A 20,714-nucleotide genomic window follows, 5' to 3' on the forward strand; every position below is an offset into this window, starting at 1 on the left:
GATGTGAGCAGTTTGGCTTAGGCATTTGGGTGAAGTCAGACTATATCCTGACTCCTGCCCATCTGTAGGACGTCTCTAAAGGGTCAACCACCGATAGGGGGAGCCCTATGATATACATCAATTAGGAGCACTCCCAGGGTCACTGATGGGGTCGGGGCATGGCCTTAGCCCACACCCAGGCTTTGGACAGGAACCACACTCCCAGATCCCCTTAACAAGGGGGGGGGGCAGGTAGAGGCAACAGCCTCCCCTCCCATAAACAAGACTCACCCGATGCCTAACATTACAAAGTTGTGACAATGGCCCAAGGTAAGTGAAAACCAAATGGCTGGTGCCAATTTGCCAAGTGGAAAAATTCCTACCTGGCCCCCACAACCACATGGCCTACATTAGTCCATAGCAAGGCCAAAAGTCAAGCAATGCAAAAAAGAGAGGGTGAGTGGGCTGGGAGATCCGACGAGAAGGCGAATGGAGACTGCACCCCAGCCACACTGCGGTTTAAACGGCAAGCGGCCACGCTCCCCGGCTAATCCGATTGGTCAGCTGGAGGGCATGACGCAGCTGGGAGCCCTAATGACCTGGACAGCATCCCTCCACCCACTTCCAGGTCACTGGGAGGTCCTCCCTCAATGCCACCCCCCCCCCGTGAAGTGGAGCGGTCCTATCTGCATTCTGAAGCAATTTTAGCTTTTCATGGAATCATTTGTACTACTTGGCTTTAACAACTTACCTTGCATAGAATGTTCCCCTATTTGCTGCATGAGTGCAAGCCAGTCTGTGCTCTGTTGCACCACCATGATACTTGACATTGGTTTTATCTGTATTAGGAATTAAAAATAAAAAAGGAATTCTATCAAAGGCTGCAGTCCTTGGGATGCAGTGGAGGAGAGTGCTATTGATATGACTCTGCCTAAGTGAGTAGGTAGCAATCACCGGTAGCTAATGGAAAACCCCCAAATGGGTTCTTAGGGGCATATTATGGGGCAGGGTGCTGGAGGCTTTGGATGTGGGAACTAAATACTGCAGTTCATTCAACAGGCTCAATCTTTAAGATCCTCAGCAGGTTGAGCTCTGGAGCTGGTGCAGCAAAAATGAACAATACCCAGTGCTGCTAGCTGTGCGAAGCAACAAATCTTGTACCTTCTCCACATTAGTGCATTTCCTTAGTTCACCTAAGACATTGTCAGCATTTATGCTTCTCACATACCCCATACAGAATGGCCATGGAGATTCAGGCCCATCAGCCAAAGTTTTCTTCCATTCTGCAACGCAGCATTTGGGGTGACCTCATTCTCTATGCACACAAATTTGCATTCAGTACTGAAATGAGTAACAAACCTTGCGCCTCACTTTCTAACCTGACCAGCAGGATCTGGCAGGGCTTTGAATGTGGCAGTGGCTCTACTACTACAATCTCCCCTAGCCTCCCTTAGGACTCCATGCAGTCAGTACCAATATTCCATATAGTTCTTTTCGTATTAGCTGCTCCCAGCTTCCAAGTGAAGAAGGCAGAAAAAGCCAAAGGATTCATCTATACCTGGGGGTTGCTTTCCTCCAAACGCCTTCTCGTTCTTTCCCCAAAGACTGAAATGCTGCTGGAGAGCTGGGTGCTGACAGATCTAAGAGACCTGCTGAATATATTACATTACCGTAGTAACTCAAGCCTCTTTCAAGACTTGACAGAACAAGTGAAATTTCCTGCAGTTATTTCGTGCTATGCTACATTCTGCCTTATCAAGAAAGTTGACCTTTCTGGCTTCAAAGTGAAACTCTCTCTTCAAAGCAAGAATGTTTGGGAAGAAAAACCCAAGCAATTAGAAAGACAAAACTCAACACAAATATCGGTATTTACCCTTTATTGAGTGATCACCTTAATTTTTATTGAAGCAGGCTCTCACTTTCTTTTAGAGGTAGGCAGTGTTGTCAGCATTTATGCTTCTCACATACCCCAGACAGAAGAACATTTTGGCCGTCAAGATTCAGGCCTATTTCAGTCATCAGCAAAAGTCTCTCTCTCTCTCTCTCTCTCTCTCTCTCTCTCTCTCTCACACACACACACACACACACACACACAGAGAGAGAGAGAGAGAGAGAGAAAGAGAGAGACTGTATTTAGGAATAATAGGTTTGGCAGATATTAAAAACTCATTGACTTAAAAAAACAAACCTATTTGAGGATTCTCTCTGTGCAGATAATAAGTTCCTAACATAATAAGAGGTCTGCTGGATCAAGCTAAAACCCACCTAATCCAACATCCTGTTTTCACAGTGCCCAGTATGCCTGTGGGAAATTCACTGGCAGAAAAATGAGACCAACACTTTCCTCAGTTGTGATTCCCAGTAACTGGTACACCTGGCAGACTGTCTCCGGTACTAGAGGCAATAAATGGCTATCATGACTAGGGATGGGTTTTCTCTTCTGTACCTGTTTGTCATCTGTGTACTTTATGGTAACTCAAACTCAGTCTGCTGCAGTTTGCATTTCATTAAGCTTATATGATCTTCTCCCATCTGGTGGTTTGCAACAATTACAATGGTTTTTGACCCTTCTGACAGTGTTTCAAGTGTTGCTTCCAGAATAGGTGCTGATATTTACAATACAGTGGTACCTTGGGTTACAGACGCTTCTGGTTACAGACTCTGCTAACCCAGAAATAGTACCTCAGGTTAAGAATTTTGCTTCAGGATGAGAACAGAAATGGCGCAGTGGTGGTGCAGCAGCAGCGGAAGACCCCATTAGCTAAAGTGGTACCTCAGGTTAAGAACAGTTTCAAGTTAAGAACGGACCACCAGAGCAAATTAAGTTCTTAACCCGAGGTACCACTGTACTGTTGTTGTTATTCATTGTCCATCATCAAGTAGCCATTTGTATGCCCTACGGGATATTGTTATTTGTTTGTCTTGCAGTGCTATCTTAATTTTGTCATGCCCCTTTCTCCTTTCTATGTTTTTAAAGGGCTTGTGCACAAAGTACTTTGAGTAAAGTACTTTGCCTTACTATTTTGCTCTTTTTAAAGTTTACTCAATCATTGATCCTCCCCCCCCCCCCCGTTTCTCTTTTTCTTTTACTATACTTGCAGTGCTGCACTCTCTTCTGTTGGCTTTACAGTTACATAGTATGATTGTGAAGTGTGACACAACCCCAAATGGCTAAAGCTGGATCTACCACCCAGTGCAGTAATTAATTGTATAAATATTTTTTTTTTGCTTCTATCTAGCATCCTTTCCTTCAGTCTCCCCTCATGCTATGTGCTGCATAAAGTCGTCAGTTGGCTCTTTCTTTCTTTTGTCCCTGTTCTGTTCCAACAGCCCATTTAGGAATATGTTCCCATTTCCTCTGTTTAAGTAACTTTCCTTATTGAGGAGAAAGCTAATGTCCCCACTTGCCCTATACATTTATAGCACTTTAAACAGCCACAGGTTCTCCCAGACTCTTGAGAATTGTAATAAACTACAGTTCCCAGGATTCTTGTGGGGTGGACTGGGGAGCTGTGACTTTTAAGTGGTATGATACTGTTTTAAATGTATAGTGCAGATGGGGCCTAGATTTATGTGCATTCATGTTGTGCATGTGTGTGTGGGGAGCTAAATCAGGAAATGGGGATGGGGAAAGGAGCTTTAATGCATTGCCCCTGCTGCATTAGGGATCCCATGCCTGCTGTTGATGATAAGAAGAAAACTCCCAGTGGTGAATGTTAAAAATACCATCCGTTCCACCCAAACTAGCCCAAATGTTTTTAAAACACACCAACAGCAGAATACTTTTCAAGCATTCTCCCTCTTGTAATATTTGTGTCCCATCCTCATACAGCTGATGCTAATTTCCCCCAATGTGCCATCAAGGTGCCTACAAATCCCAGAAGATATTGAGGAAGCAGCAGTAAGAAGAAACCCAGTTTAGAAGAGAGGGAAGGAGTCTCGTGGGCTGTGACTATATAGGTTCTACCCAGTAGACCTGATAACAAATATCAATGCTGGTAAATACTGCAGTTTCATGAGATTGAGCTGTGGAGCTTTATGGGAAAACGAGATCAACAGACACAAGTCAATTCTATTAAAAAGACTCCTCTGAGGCCACTGAAGGATAATACCTTTATCGTGTTTCTTTCCCTACAGCATTGCAAAAATGACTATGAGATTACCATCTCAACAGTGTAATGAGAAGGGGTTAAGTCTGTAGTGTTCCCCATTTGATTACATTCCATTAAAATCTGTGTCATAGGAACTAAAGAAGCTGGGTGAAATCATTGCCCCATTTAAGTCAATTGGCGCTTTGAGATAGAAATCAATGCACTTGAGTTTTAGCCTTGACATCATTCAGTGTTTTGTTTTTAATTTTCTTGCATGAAAATAGATGCACGGCTAAGTTCAGCTTTATTGGATTTGTATTAAATCTGAGTATTTACCAGCCCAAAATTTAGCTCCTAAAAAATAATACCACTCAAAGTGACAATGGAGAAAAGGGTATGACACATACTTAACTATTCCCTTGGAGGTTTGGGCTAAAAAATGATAGCCATTTTCAGTCTGGTTGTATATCTGGTCCATTGAGCAAAATGGTCACAGCCCTTCCTTACTGCCAGGCAAAGGCATTGTTGTGTCACAATGATTCTCCACACATTTTCACTCTTTATTTAATTCATTTCGTGTATAAGGGTCAATACACACAATACTTTTTTTAGTTATGATAGATGCATAAGTAATAAATAGCCATACCTATGTAATAAACGGAGCCTGCTATCTCGCCTACAATCTTATTCGTGTTCTAGAAGGGAGTACATCAATTGGCCTATGTGTCATACCCATACCATCATAACACCTGTTTTGTCAGGAGCTTGTCCTACACTCGAGTAGGACCCTGGCAGAGACACATGCCCGACTGGCATGTTCTCTCCCTCCTGGTCAATGGTTTGGGAGCTTAAAAAGCTTTCTTCAGCCTGAACATCACAGCGACCGATGCCAACAGACATCGGCACACTTAGGGATCCGCAGAGTCTTTGCAGCTTGCATAACAGACCCCAGCAACTCAGCATTTTGGCTAATCTACTTTATTTACATATAAACACACACGGAGCACTGCAACATGGCTCCCTCTCTCTTTAGCATCAGACAGCAAAGAGAAAGAACAAAGGACAATAGCCCCACTTCACGGAACACAGTAACACAAACATCCTGTCTCTGTCACTTCCCACTTTGTGGAGTCAAAACATGCACCATCATGTGATAGACAAAAATCCCATGACTGCAATCATGGAGCAGGAATTCTAACACATAGCACCTGTATCCCTCATGCTCAAAATAGAAATAAGTCATACCAATCAAGTAGGCTGTACTCCCTGAGAGTATACAGCAATAAGGGCATTTTTCAAAGGTCTTCATTGTATCTGGTTCCATCTCAGCTCTATTTTCCACAATGACAGCATTTCCCAGAACGCACTTGGACCCAGATCCATGCACCCATGTAGACACAGTAGTGTGAGTTTAAAATGATGAACAGTATTTATTAGATATAATTAAGGATCTGTGGAGGGAAAAACTTGATAAATGCTCCTATAAGTCTGAGTGCTATGAAAATTAAACCAACTCAGATTAGACTACCTTGGCTTAAGTACCCAGAGTAGCTAACTATCTACTCATGGCCCGTCATTGCCAACACATCCATTGTTCCTAGGAAATTCTGTTCAGGTCATCCTTCTGCTCCAGCTTTGAGGCACTGGTATCTGTGAGCTGAGCAGTCCTGAAAGTGAGATCCTGTCCCCATGGGTAAGTCTGAGGAAGCCCCCTTTGTATTTTAGAATGTGCTACAAGGTGCTCAACAGATTTCCTTCCCCTAACTCCTCACTGGCTCAGCCAGACAACAATTAGATCTCTTAGATCTATTAAACAGTGTGACACAGGCAAAACAGCAACAACCTCCCAGCACTGTTGAAGGCCAATCAGGACACTGAAAGGGAAAAATCCCTACATGGTTCCGAAATTGGCAACTGTCAAAACCCAAGCTGAGGGAAAGGGGTAGAGTGTGGTTGCTGCTGAAGGCCAAACTGAAAAGACAGAGGGGAGGAGCAAGAGCCAGATTAATAAGACAACCCTGCGCACCTCACCAGGTAGACTCAACACCTGCACATGGCCTGTAGGGTCATACTCCATCAGTGATGGGCCAGGTGTAAAAGGGCCCCCTCAACAGCTGAGCCTAGGTGGGGGAGTGGATATCAGTTCTCTGAATTTTGGTGCCATGCATTGCTTGATCTGGATTGAGGAAAAGTTCTGGTAGAACATAGAGAAGCTGTGCAGTACATACTTTCAAGGGCACAGTGGAAATCACAGAAATTGATAAAGTTATTTTAGCAGCTGGTTGTAACTAATCTCATCAGTTTGACTCTCTTATTTAGAAACATGGTCCTTAAGGAAAAGTAGCATTAATATTCCAGCCTTGTTGTGCACAATAAAGCTGTAATAAAAATCAGATATTGTTTTAAGAAGAGCTGAACTCCCTTCCAATGATTTTTAAGGAAGAAATAATCACCCAGGCAATCAAATTATGCAATACATTTAAGAAACAGTTTGTGTGACTTTGACAAAATATGAAATAATTTTTCCGAGAGCAACAAATAGGAGATGCAGAAACCATACACCTGGGATTTAGGCAGTCTTGGTCCTAACAGGAAAGTTCTTTAATTTACATTTTAAGTGCTCATCAAGCTAACAGGCAATGAAGTCAGAAGAATGAATGTGTAACAATTTTCCTTTCTCTTGGAGCAGCATAGAAGGGGAAACCCTTCAAGGTCAGATAATTTTAAAAATTCTAATGGCTTTATACTAGCACATGAAAATAAAGTATATGCAATTTAGAAAACAGAGTGGGAGGCTGTGACTGTCCTATGTCTTTATGTTCTTCAATATCTATTTTTAGCACACCTGAGACATTTCTATGACTGTATCATTTTGGTTAGAGGGTGACTAGCTTTGCATAATTGTTAACCTCCAAGGCCAGGACCCAAAGAGCGTCTTAATTATTATTGCAGTGGAATTCCAACATACCACTGGAGCTTCAACATTCAATCCCCACCCCTGCAGTTCCTTGAGTTGCATTACAGCATCTTCCAAAGCTTTTCCCAAATACACCCCCCTTTATCTTAATCCCTCCTCTATAAAAAGAGGGCCACGTTGTAGAATTTTCTCTGAATATTCTCCACCATACTAGGTTCTGCTCCACTTCCAGGTACTCAAAATCAAGTGAATGGGTTATACATGCTTCACTTTTCCTGTGCTAGTGCTTTCTTTGTCTTCAGATTCAATTTGCTGTTTGCTCTGTGAAAAAAGCAGATAAATTCCTATACTTGTTGCCTCCAAAGTCAAGTCTCTAGCTCAGTTCTTCAGTGCAGTGGTTCACACTGCAGGATAGATATCTTGGAATTACAAACTTGACTGACAAACCCAAGTGTGGTTCAGTGGATGAAACATAGTTCTTTCACTAGCGTCGTACCTAGTAGGGTTATGGATTTACACTTGGCATTTCTCCACGCTCCTGGCAAACAGAAATCTTTACCTTTGGCAGCAGTATGATATTGTTGCTTGAGGGTAGGATTTGGAATGTGAAAATCTGTTGGTTTATTTCTCCAGGTGGTCATGAAGCTCAATGAGTGACCATAAGCAAATCATAATCTTAGCCTATCCCATTTTATAGCTCAGCTTAACCCACTGGGGAGGATAAAATGGAATGGCTCCATATCCTTCTTTTTAAAAACTTATTCATACCTATACCCACCTTTCTCCTAAAAAAAAAATTAAATTCAAAGCTGATAACAGTATAAATAAACATGACAGTCTAAACTCCATTTATTTATCTATATTTGAAAATCTATGCCCTACCTTTCTACTAAATAGTCTTCAAGGTGTCTCCAAGGAACACTAGGATATAAATGGGATATATATTCTTGTTTTTTTTCTTACAGGATACCATAAATTGGACCATAAAACTAGAATGCATATATTTAACTGTACGATGGAATGAAATGAACTATACCATAAACTGGAATATGTATTCAAAAACGTATTTTAAAATACAGAAAGGTTTGTAGCTAAGAGGAAGACATTTCTCAAAAAAAAGACTTTGTGTCCTCTATGTTGGATACAGGAGATTTTAATTTGATGCCTGGTACTTTCATGGATCTATGGATTCTTCTAAGCATTATTGAAAGTTGTTGTTCTTCACTACTTTTTCCTGTTGAATGCATTTGATAATGCTTTCTTTTTTTGTGGGAATGTGACAAAGATACTTTATCTAAGATGGATGGAAGAATGAGCTGAGCCTAAATAGAATTTTCTAGAAATCTTATGCAAATTGCTTTCTTGGCTGTATATCTATTTCTGTGTCATCCTTAAGTAGCAAGAAACAAGGCAGTTATTGATTATTGCGGCTCCGACTGTCTGAATCCACATTTCACGGCATCGGCCTTAATTGTGAAATATGTCAAATATGATTTAGAAACAGGCCAAATTCACAGAAGTTGGCATTCTGCCAAACATGGGATATCCATGCTTCCAATCATCAGTAAATCAAAACTACAAGAGACTATAATGAATTTACTTGAATAGATGTCTTCTGCTTTCCTAAGACAAGCTTCCCCTTTCTAGGAACCCTAGTCAGTTGGGTGTATTTTGTTTTTTAAAATGCCAAAATTTCGCAGTTGAGAAAAGTAGAAGGGTCAGAAGAAAAATTCTGATTCAGTCTCAGTGCAAGGATTGGAATATACCTTTGTATGATGCAATCTCATCTCAGGTGTCTATCCCTGCTATATTATTGTTCCTAGAAGAGAGGCACATCATTGAGAAGACATTGGTCTAACCTTGGAGATGAAAATGTGACATCTGTTTGTCAATATTCTTTTATTTTTATTTATACCCTGCCTTTTCCTGTTATGGGACTCAAGGCGGTTTACAGATAAAACCAAGAATTGCTGAAAACATAGAAAAAAATCTATCATTAAAAACAATTACAATTAATACTGCTAGAAGCTTAGGTGCAAGCTACTCCATGGGTAGTAGCTCCTTTTACTAGCTTTTGCTGGTAAGACAGCCAAAATCATTATTAGACTGGGATAGCTTGACTTCTGTTGTCCATGCACTAGCAGCCTCTAGTAGTGGATTATTGCAACCTGGCACTGCCCCTGCGGTGGTCCAGAAGCTAGTGCAAAATGTAGTGGTTTGATTGTTCAGAGGGCCAGGCTATTACTATCATGTTACACCGCTGCTAAAATAATTACATGGGCTTGCCTTTTGGCCCACAGGCTAAGCTCAAGGTGCTGCTTTTAGTGCATGAAACCCTATAAAGCTTGGGATTAGGATTCCTGAAAGATCATCCCATCCTTTATATATCCAAATGACCACTGCACTATGCAGGGCCTCCTGTAAATACCATATCACCAAGTGCTCCATTCCACACAACATATGAATCTGGTGTTTAAGTGTTGTGCTGCCTGCCTATTGGAATTCCCTCCTGCTAAATATTAGACAGGGTTGACTCTTTTTAGCCCATAAGGTGGACCTTCGTCTTCCAACAAACTCTTTAATAAGAGATCTTTCCCAGTCTGCATCTGTATTGGAGATGTTTTTAGATATTTTACTTTTTGCATGTTTGCCGTTCTTTGTTCCTTTGGAAAACAGGGTTGGATATCAATTTAAGAAATAAATAAAATCTAATTATGAATTGAGAGCAGTGCTGAATTATGAATTAATTATGAATTGAGAGCAGTTACGGTTTCCTTTGAGAGAGAAAGAGAGAGTTAGTTATACTCTAAATGGTATATCAATGACATTCCAATAAATTGGAAACAATCTCAGGTCCAGGTGTTTTGTTTTACTTGCATGGTTCCCTGTGTTTTGTTGTCAACAAGCTTCCAGTTATCTATATGAACAGTTGTTTGTACAAAGAGTTGTAAAAGCTCATTACAACACCTTTTAATTAAAAGATGGTACCACAAAACCTTTTGGCCAGATACTTGGGCTAAAACGGTTTGCTGGTTTGCTTTTGGGAATTTTTTAAAAGCATTGTAGGAAAAAATAGCTTTAGGTGAATTTTAGTTTCAAAAGGAAACTTCTTTGCCTTGCTTTTTTCAATTATTCCTCAACATGAAGCACACTAGCTAAATATCATTAGCTGCAATGAAATTTTATTTTTGACATTCAAGAAAACAAGCTATCTAGTGGCTTGTAAAATCCATTTTACACCTTGATCCTCAAGTTATGCATAGTGTGGCTTGCACCACAGAGCTGAATTAGCATCCTGTGTGCCAGGCAAATCTGTTCTGCTGTGCTTTCGCGTTCATTTCTGTTGAGTTTCTGTATATGCAAAGCCATCAAACAGTAATGATATCATTTGTCTTGAGAACAACCTAGTGTCATTAAGATTCCCATTTTACAGATGGAGAGCTGGGGCAGAGAGAGGGTGAATAGGAACTGTTCTCTCTGCTGCATGTGAAAGTCAGCTTTCATGTATTATTCAATTGCTTACAATGAAAAGCTCCATGGTTTGTTGCTTGCGTACACCAGGCTAGTCACTTGTACCTTACCCCCCCAACCCCCCCACATTTGCATAAAATTTGCACATGGTAATTTATATCTACAGATGCAAATTTAGAAATAGTTTAAGTAGCACTGCATCAACTTTTCATCTTTTAAATTATTTTTTAACATGAAAAATAAGGTTCCCCAGGAGTTGGCTACACTAGTGGCCTGTCACATTTCCCCCAGCTGTCTCCAGCTCCTCTAGCCTGCTATTAAAAAACAATGTTTAGGGGTTCTTTGCGACAGGATCCCAGCCATCCAGAGATCATTGAGTGAGCATGATGACCTGAATATGCTGCAAAGCAAATAGTAAAATTATGCAAACGAAAACCACTCTGAATGAGGAGGGTAGCATATACTTTCCCATTGCTAAGAGAACTACTTCTTCTTCTTCTTCTATGTCAATCACTCGAGCCAAGTAAGATTGTCTTCCATAAACACTGTTTTAACAGTGAGTCCATAAATGACTGTGGAGGCTAGTTCTGGATCCACACTTCCTTCCACAGTGGGGACATAGGTTTCCGGGTGGGAGTTGATCTTGGTGAGGGTTTGCCAAGTGTGCCTTCCTCCTAGCACATTTCTCCCTTTCATCCTGAGTTTGAGCATCTTCAAAGCCCATGACACCTTTGGTAAAGGCTGTTCTCCAATTGGAGTGCTTGCAGGCCAGTGTTTCCCAGTTGTCTGTGTTTATACTACATGTTTAAAGATTTGCCTTGAGAGAGTCTTTAAACCTCTTTTTTGACCACCAGCATTACACTTTTCATTTTTAAGTTTGGAGAACTATATGAGACTCCCCCGCCCCCTGCTTGCCACACTGGCTAGCAGCAGTTTTCTTGCTTGCCACACTGAGTTTTACTCCAATCCAGCTCTCAAAAGGGGTGCAAAATAAAATGAAAATAAAAAATGGGACGTGTGTGTGTGTTTTGGAGGTGCAATGTGCCCTGTTTTGGCTCAGAACCCATGACTTTTGCCTCTTAAGAACATGTCTTTTGCCAGGACATATACTGGCAGTTTGTGATGTTCTGTGAATGCATTCCCTTGCCACAGTCTCATAGCAGCCGCTTGCTTGGAAGGGTTCCATATCTCCTGTCCTTTGTAGAGCATAGACCAATGTGCCCCCTTTTTATTGGTTTTCCTCATTAGTAATGTAGACAGACATTCAAAAAGGAATGTGTTTATAAGCAAAAAAAGGTTAGATGCTCTTATCTATTTTCTCTATCCTTCAGTGTTTTAAAAAGAGCATTTTCTTTGCAGTGGATTCCTCTTATGTTTCTCGCCTTTCAAGATTTTATTGGTTTATTTTTTGCTGCTCATGTCAGGATATGGATGCTGAATGTTGATTAGAAAATATTGAGTACACCCCAAACAGCTGTATTAGATCCCAATTCCACCCACTCATATATCTGTATTAGCCCGTGCTGGTTTTCTACTGTTTGTTGAAATCTATAAATTAAATTCAAACTTTTTTTAATATTTATGGAACTTTAACAAATCCATTATATCTCTGATTCATAACACTTTCCTTTCCTTTTCATCTTGTTTGTTTAGGCAGAGGGTCTCGAAAAGATGTTTAGGTGGTGGACAATTGTTTCTTTCCTTGGAGGCATCTTACTGGGTGTGGAAGGATGGCCAGCAAAAGAAGGATATGACTTCAAAAGCTATCAGCCTCTTGTACGATTACGCCACAAGGTACTGATGTTCTCTGCCAACACTGTTTGCTTTCTCGTTTAAAATTTTATCCCAAGGGCTGCATATTATTCACACGAATTCTCATAGAATTGTAGAGTTGGAAAGGACCCAAAAAGTCTAGTCCAAGCCATTGCAATGCAGGAATCACAGCTACAGAATCCATGATAGACACTATAAGGTTTACTTTCATCAGCATACTCTTTGGAGAAAAAAATTAAAAATCATTCATTATATTTTGAAAGATTGCTAAGATTAGCAGAGGGGCTCTTTGTTCCAGCACCCTCAGAGTTTCAGTGGTGATAGTCCAAGAAAGGGCATTCTTTGTGGTAACCCCCACCCCCCAGGTGTGGGATTTGCTCCCCATGGGCATATATCAGGTGTCCTTGTTGTACAGCTTTTGTCATATGCTGAATATGGAGCCTTTTACTCTGGACATTGACAGCTGAGAGATGACCTACCTTTATTCTCTGAGTTAAATTGTTTATCAAGTATTAGTCTTATCTGATTTTAAAATGAATAATTTAAATGGTTTTACTGTAACTTACCCTTATGGTGAGGACGCGGGTGGTGCTGTGGGTTAAACCACAGAGCCTAGGACTTGCCAATGAGAAGGTCAGTTTGAATCCCCGCAACGGGGTGAGCTCCCGTTGTTCGGTCCCTGCTCCTGCCAACCTAGCAGGTCGAAAGCACGTCAAAGTGCAAGTAGATAAATAGGTACCGCTCTAGCGGGAAGGTAAACGGTGTTTCCATGTGCTGCTCTGGTTCGCCAGAAGGAGCTTAGTCATTCTGGCCACATGACCTGGAAGCTGTATGCCGGCTCCCTCGGCCAATAAAGCGAGATGAGTGCCACAACCCCAGTGTCGGCCATGACTGCACCTAATGGTCAGGGGTCCCTGACCATTTACCTTTACCTTTACCCTTATGGTGAAAGACAGCATAATATAATATAATATAATATAATATAATATAATATAATATAATATAATATTTATATTTTGACCTAGTTGGTTGATGATATAGCTTACAAAATACTATCCTACGCATTTGTTAAGTTATTCCCACTGTGGCCCTATTCCAAATGCCTGCCCTATCTGAAGTGTGCAATGTAATCACAGGGAAAAACCCAGGACTTACTGACATTAGATTAGCTTCATCAAAGAGGTTTGTTTGGGACCTACTTTACAGTTTTTTGGAAGTGCAGGTTAAGGTTCTTTTCATTTAGCCTGCTTTTAAAGATATCATCTGTCTTCTTTAGTATGGTTGCTAATGTTAGTGTTTATTGTACAGGGTTGGGGTTTAATTAATTTGTTATCTATACTGTTGTATACCTCCCTGGAATCTCTTTTGATGTAATGCAGTGTAGGAATGTTTTTAAATACACAAATCTTAAACACCACAGACACTGAGGTTTGGTGCTCAGAAGACCCAAGACTGGAGGGTGTTATGTCTCAGATCATGTACATATTACATACAGCCCAATTGAATGGTACAGATACAGGAATTAAGTATGCAAGACTTGGGTGCGGGGGCCGTTTCTTTAAATAGTAAATTGTCCAGGTGGAGTTGTAAGGATACATTACCTTCCTTTTGTATTGCGAGCAGTAAATAAATAACAAGCACCGAGGCTGTAGTTCATTGCAGTTGAAAAATTGAGTGCAGAATATCATTCTCTCTCCCCCCCCCCCCACTTGTTGCTGAAGTGATGGTTGCTTTGTCCCATCCTTTATGGGTGAAGGCACATGGCTGGAGGATCCAAATTCAACAGGCTGTATCCTGAATCCATCTTATGTCTCTGGTTTGCCAGCAAAATACTGATGAGAAGGCTGTAGTTATGTAGGATCTTCAAGGTCTGCACAGAGGAAATACCGGAAAACATGACTTAGAAGGGAATGTATCTTTACTGCCAGCTAACAGAACTGGATGTTTGTTGTTTCTAAAAGTTGCTACATTTTGACAAACCTGTGAAATCCAATTATAATTTTACTGATAAAAACTAGTATTAATGTACAAGAAATAAAGATAAGGGAAAGCTCCAAAACGTGGGTATTTCAAAATCAATTCCTGTATGGCTTCACGTACAGAGTATTCCTATAATAGTTTTGTGCAATGTTTGATATGCACTGTGATAATCTTTGCAATTTAATCTGCAACCATCAGTAATTCCATATTTTCATGTGTTTCAAGAGATAAATAATTTTTTTGCAGTGTTTATCACTTATAAGAAGAAAAGATCCTGCACATAGACCAAGCACTGAGACTTATAACTGTTTTGTTTGCTTCCTGATGCAAAGAAAGCACGCAATTATGGGCTGGCTGCTTGTAGTTCAATGGGCCATATGATTGGAAGAGAATCAAAGTAACACATTGTTTTTTAATTGGTATCCCCAGATTCTGATTTGACAGCAGCCAGGCTGATCCATAAAACTACACTCCACTCTCTCTATGTGTGGTTTTGTTTTGTTTTGTTTTTAAATTAAACTTATGTTATTTAAAAATGAAACTTCCAGTACTTCACCATTATGTTCATCTACAGTTTGAATATCCGGGTTTCTTCTCTTGTGTGGTTCCACGCATTCCTCATGTTTCTCTATATGTGTGCTAAGTGCCTAACATGTAGATGTGCTTTGTGTGCTATGTGTGGTATAAGAAATAAGAGATTTGAGATTGGCACACATGAGCAATCTGCATTACCATTCTTGGGGTCAGAATGATGGTCAGTTCCACAGCAGACAAGCTGATTGACAGAGGCTGCAATCCTGAAAGTCCCTTTGAACTCAATGGAGATTACTTCTGAGTAGACATGGATAGGCTTACCCTATAAGGCTTCAGTCCCATGAATACGTATATGGAAATAAGCTTAGGATCTGGCTGCAAAAAATCTAAAATTTATATAACAGAGATTTATAAGATCAATAGAAAGTGTACAATGGTGTCAATAGCTAACTTCATCATGAATCTACAGTGATTTTGTGGTTTACAGAGATACATTGACAAATTTATCTTTCTGTTTAAATTTAAGTTTTTTTGTTTTTTTAAACATACATCTCATTGCTGATACTTCCTTTTTATACCAATTAGCAACATGCAATATTATAAGCGAGGAAAGACTGCATTGCACAATAACGTATCGATCTGCACCAAGCAGTGCTATTTTTCTAGGAAAAAAGAGGTGCTGGAACTTACCCTTGTTATCTTAGGATGGCAATGGCACCTACCTGAGAGGTGCCGGAACTGAGTTCTGGCAAGTTCTGGCTGAAAAAAAGCCCTGACACCAAGGGTGAACAAAAGGTAGTTTGGGATTTAGTGGAAAATTTAGGCTGATATGTAGTAGATCAGAAATGGTTTCTCAATTTCAACTGCTTAACAAGTAGTTTCCTCACCTAAATAAGGTTATTGAAATAAAGAAAGCTACCCAATAGTGGACTTCTATGCAAACAGACTTTGAGCTCTCATCTGTTCTGGTACTGAAACAATTCCTAGGCTCAGAATGTGGTCAAAGGCACCCTGTTCTTCACTTCAAATTGTATTTTAAGTAAATAGATACAACTTTAGCTTCCCCACCCACCCAGTGAATTGCCAGAGGCAGCCCCCCACCACCACTGATACTGAACTGTATTACTTATCAGGTTATATGAATGATGTTGCTCTCTGTGTGAAGAAAGAGAACTAAACTTTGTAGTGTACTCTAGATTTTATTCAGCTTCAAATATGTGCATGTCTTTTAAAAACCTTTTGAAAAAAATCAATAAACATCTTTTCTCTGTGCTAGAGAAACAAACAACCTTTTATGGGTAGGCTTCTTTTCTTTTAACATCAGAATGAATGTCTCAGGAGGTAAGTCTCCCATTTTTCAAGCTAGATGATTTTGCCTCGATTCCCACCAGAATGAAACTAGATTAATTTTAGAAGTTTGTTTTTATTTGCAGATAAGTGTTTCAAGAGGCAAAAACGGGCCTCATGAGGGGCTCTCAGGCACATGGTTAATAGTTGCTCAAACTCAACTATCACAGGAAAAGATAACTTCAGGTAACTTTGAAATGGAATAAATTTATTTCATACTTTCGTACTTCATTTCATGTGCTCTTTCCTTCTTCAGTAGATTGTAGATGCAAGTGAAACACAGCAAAATCCTATGCATGCTAATCAGAACCAACCCCCATTTAATTCAATGGGATTTACTCCCAGGTATATTGGATTGCATTCAGAGGTTCAATGCAGTTACACTTCCTTATCTCTTAAACCAGGTGAAGAAATGTGGAGTGCTTCCCCCACTTCATCTCTTCCCTTCTCAGCCCTAACTATAGTCCTATGTAGATATTCATCTTCACAATTCCAGGTATCTCAGGAGGGAGAGCTGAGGTCCCATCACTGCCATTAGCCCAATAGCCCTAATGCATTAGAGCTGATCATCTGATGTGAGGAGCCTCCCAGCACAATTTAGAAATCTAAACAACTGGGGCTTTAGACGGGCAGAAAAGCTTCCCTGCTGCAGAAATTCACCACCCCCAATACTTGAAGGATTGCAGGGCCAGGAATGGTGGAGGCAGCAGAGGAACTTTTCTCAGCCAAAATGTCTTCACCTGGTGGTTGAAGACCCTACATGGATGGGTGATGTGAATCTTGATGGAAGACCACAAATGGAAATATGATTTCCATAATCTGAGTGCTGTCATAGAAATGGCTTCTTTGGGGATTGCATTACATGTTTGTTGTTGTTTTTTACTCTACAGTTGCCGGGAATCTTAAGAAATTATTGAACAGGATGTGTTCATTTTTTAGTCGCCCTAGTTTAAAAGTATGAAAGTAACAAACTCTCTACGATAGCTTGTATAATTCATTTAATTGTCTGAGTACCTTCCTTTTTGCCTTTGTTCTCCTAATCAGTCAGTGTTACTGCTTCTACAGAATCTATTTAATTTTTATGTAGGCAGTATTATAAACCCTGATGGCACATCAGTTAAAATGATTTCTACAGAACATAGAAACTTCATCCTCTTGTTCATTACAGCAGTATAAAGCTTAATTGACTTATTGTCCAGATCTTTCAGAATGTAAAATAGTATGTCACAGAACTTTCTGAAAACTTTCTGCATTGAGTCTTCAAACTTTCTTTTAAACTTTGGCACACCTTTTCATTTCTTTATGGAAGATGAAAGTAAATGGAGAAAATTATTCCTGGAATATTGCTTACCTGGCAGTTGTCCACCAACGTTTGCAGAATGGTCACTTTCAAGCATCATACTTTGTATGTTTAGCATTATACATAGGTAGGTAGCCATGTTGGTCTGCCATAGTCGAAACAAAATAAAAAAAATCCTTCCAGTCGTATCTGAAGAAGTGTGCATGCACACGAAAGCTCATACCAATAACAAACTTAGCTGGTCTCTAAGGTGTGACTGGAAGGAATTTTTTTATTTCGCATTATACAGTCTCAATAAAAGACTGCAAAGAAGGATTCACTTCAGCTTTTCTGAACAGTGCATGTTGGAGTTGGGCTATTGTCCATCCTTCTGCCTGTCCCTTAGATAATCCCCCCCCATGTTTATTTTCCTATTGTAAATTACTTTATTCTTTATCTCTAGAAAATAGAACCTCCACTCCACTCTTTCCAGTTGCTGTAACATTCCCTGGCAAAGATTCCTCTTCAATTCCATTTCTTTCTTTCTCTCTCTCTCTCTCTCTCTCTCTCTCTCTTTCTTTCTTTCTTTTTTGGAAGTGAACACATAAGAATTTTTAGTTCTTCACAGAAATCATTCAGTGGCTTTTGTAACTTGCTTTGATCTCCCAGTGTCAGTTCAATACTTCTTTGGGAGTGTATAATATCCCTCAGTATATACCAGATCCCTGAGCCTCAAGTATTAACGGATGCAGAAATGTACATTAAACCCTGGATCACTTGGATCCCCACAACAAATAAGCATTTTCATGGTATGGTTTTCAAAAAACAGAAAACAACACCCCCCCCAACCAATCCAGTTGTAAAGTTTCATTGTTTGCTTTGTTTGGTTGCTGTTAATGTTCTGTTGTAAGTTTAGCTATTTTTATTCCCTGCTCCATAAACTCTCCCAGCCAGAACCAGCAGCTGGTCACTTCAATTCATGTGGGTTTTTAGTAGGAAAAGTAAACCCTGCTGACTAGCTTGTTCAGAATAGCATCCCTGACATCTTGCTGGGAAATCAAATTTAACACCAAGCGCCTTTCAATAAGAAATGGGTATTGTTCTTGTAGGAGCTTGTAAAAATAATATTTTAAAAGAAACTCTTTCCTTTGACTGAGCAAACCATTCCATTTACTGTGTCTTTTTCTACTTGAACAACATTTCAGTGTGTAGGTGCAACAATAGAGCACTTTTCAGGAAACAATCCAGAAATGAGGTTCTTGTCTTAATCAGTCTCTTTCCCCACTTACTTCTTGATAGCTAGCTTTTATGAAATGAAGGAAACAGCTTTATCTTGGGCAACAACTCCTACATAGAATCCTATCTTTATCTCACTCTTGACTATTGCAATTTGTTACAGGTTGTCAAAGTGGTCCGATTCAAAACCAAACAACTCTGGGTGCAATCCTAACTTCCTAATGTTGATGTCTGGGTGGGGGCGGGGCCCTGCAGTATAGGACCCAAGCTCCACCATGCAGTAACAAGCTACTGCCAATGTTTTGATGGCAGGCATTGTCTGCAGAAAGCCATGAAACAGGTTGTTTGGGGGCAAAGAGCTGGAGGCTTTGGATCATACATTTTACGACCTTTCTTCATAGTAAACTGTTAGAACATTGTTGGACACCATGTTGATATAACCCTTTTACATGATCCAAAACCCTGCAGATTCCCAGGAGGCCCAATCCTTTGACATTTCAGGTGCACCAGACTGGAGCTGTTGCGGGGCGGGAGGGGAATCAAAGGGGGGAGGGGAACTGTTGTCCAGGCCAGCAAGAACCAACAGAATAAGAATTATAGAGTTGGAAAGCACCACAAGGGTCATCTAGTCCAAACCCCTGGAATGCAAGGCTCTTTTGCCCAACATGGGGCTTGAACTCACAACTAAGAGTCTAATGCTCTACCAATTGAGCTATCCTTGAGTGTGATGATGGTTCCACCACTCTGATTCTCCTTGGTTATTTTCCTCATCAAGTTCCTTAGCTATATGCATGCCACTGGCTGAGACTGTTTTCAGCTTGTTCACGTTTTATAATAAGTAGGAAACTTCCTGCAAACCAAGTTTGACCATATTTTTGAGGTTAGAAGTGTGCATCTCAATCCAACTTCAATCACTTCTGCCTTTATCTTCAAAAAAACATTTGTTGGGGAGAAGAGGCATCAAAGAAGATCATAAAGCACCCTTTCATAAAGAAAACAAAACCAAGAACGTATGCTGTTTAAAGGCAGTATAGTGCATAGTCATTTTATTTTGTCATTTGCACAAAATGAAATTGTTGTGGAGTACAATGGGTTATAATGAGCATCAGTGGTCTGTTTTCATAAACAACTGTAACCCAGCCCTTTGAGTGTAGCATTGTAGGCCACCATCTGAGAATGTTCATGGTTTACACATATCTTAGCTAGAAACCTATGTATGAACCAAGTTTGGCCATATTTTTGAAGTCAGAATTGTGTATATCAAACAAACTTCAAACACTTTGACTTTCTGTTTCAAAAGTAGTTGAGCTTTTTTGGGGGGGAGCGAAGGTGGGGGAAAAGACTGCTGAAGGCACCAAGGAACATAATAATAAAACCTACTTTCAAAAAGGAAAGAAAAATGAGAATTTGTGAAGGCTTTTTTGGTTTGAAAAACAGAATATAAATTGCAAAATAGATATAAATTACATACCAGTGAACGTTTCACTGCAGAGCTTACACAGATGTAGACCCACAAGGTCTTCTGGGACAAGGGCAGCAGCAAAGTAGTACACAACACCCTCAAATCAGTAGAGCAGGAGTCTCTTAATCTTAGGATCATGGGCAAAAGATTCCTGCATTGCTGGGGGTTGGACTAGATGACCCTTGTGACCCTTCAAACTCATGCTTTGATTCTAAGTTTCAGCCACTTACCATTTACAGCTTGCTTCCTGTACACAAAAAGCACATGGAACAAGATAACCCAAGAAAATGAAATGAATTGTGGGGTCTGCTTTTCAGGTGGCCTGTTGGCTAGGAGTGCCTTTTGCCAACTTTGTTGGTAAGATAGCTAAGGCCCTTCCTGGACTGAGATAGCTTGAGCACAGTTGTCCATAAATCAGTAACCTCATGGCTGGATTGCTACAATGCTCTGTGTGGGGGCTGGGGCCTGCATTTGGGGTTGGTCTGGAGGCTGAAGTGGATTCAGAATGCTGTGGATAGCTCGCTTGTGGAGGCCAACTACCACCGAACTATGACACATTGCTTTCAGAATTTGCTCTGGCTGCTGATACTATGCCAAGTTCAACTTGTTGATGCTGATATATAAGGTCCTGAGCTGTACAAGGCC

The 20,714-nt window shown here is 40.4% G+C and overlaps 1 protein-coding gene across 4 annotated transcripts in view; it reads left to right on the forward strand.

Moving 5' to 3' along the window:
• Positions 1 to 20,714, forward strand: part of FSTL5 (follistatin like 5) — a 323,917-nt gene that overhangs the window by 22,093 nt on the left and 281,110 nt on the right. For all 4 annotated transcript variants that reach the window (XM_081021706.1, XM_081021708.1, XM_081021707.1 and 1 more), the window contains exon 2: positions 12,112 to 12,252. In XM_081021706.1, coding sequence (XP_080877832.1) covers positions 12,130 to 12,252 — 123 coding nt within the window. In that variant the 5' untranslated portion in view covers positions 12,112 to 12,129. The remainder of the gene's footprint in view (positions 1 to 12,111; positions 12,253 to 20,714) is intronic.

Source organism: Podarcis pityusensis (genome assembly GCF_964106645.2).
Source record: "Podarcis pityusensis genome assembly, chromosome: 9".
NCBI classification, from domain to species: domain Eukaryota; kingdom Metazoa; phylum Chordata; class Lepidosauria; order Squamata; family Lacertidae; genus Podarcis; species Podarcis pityusensis.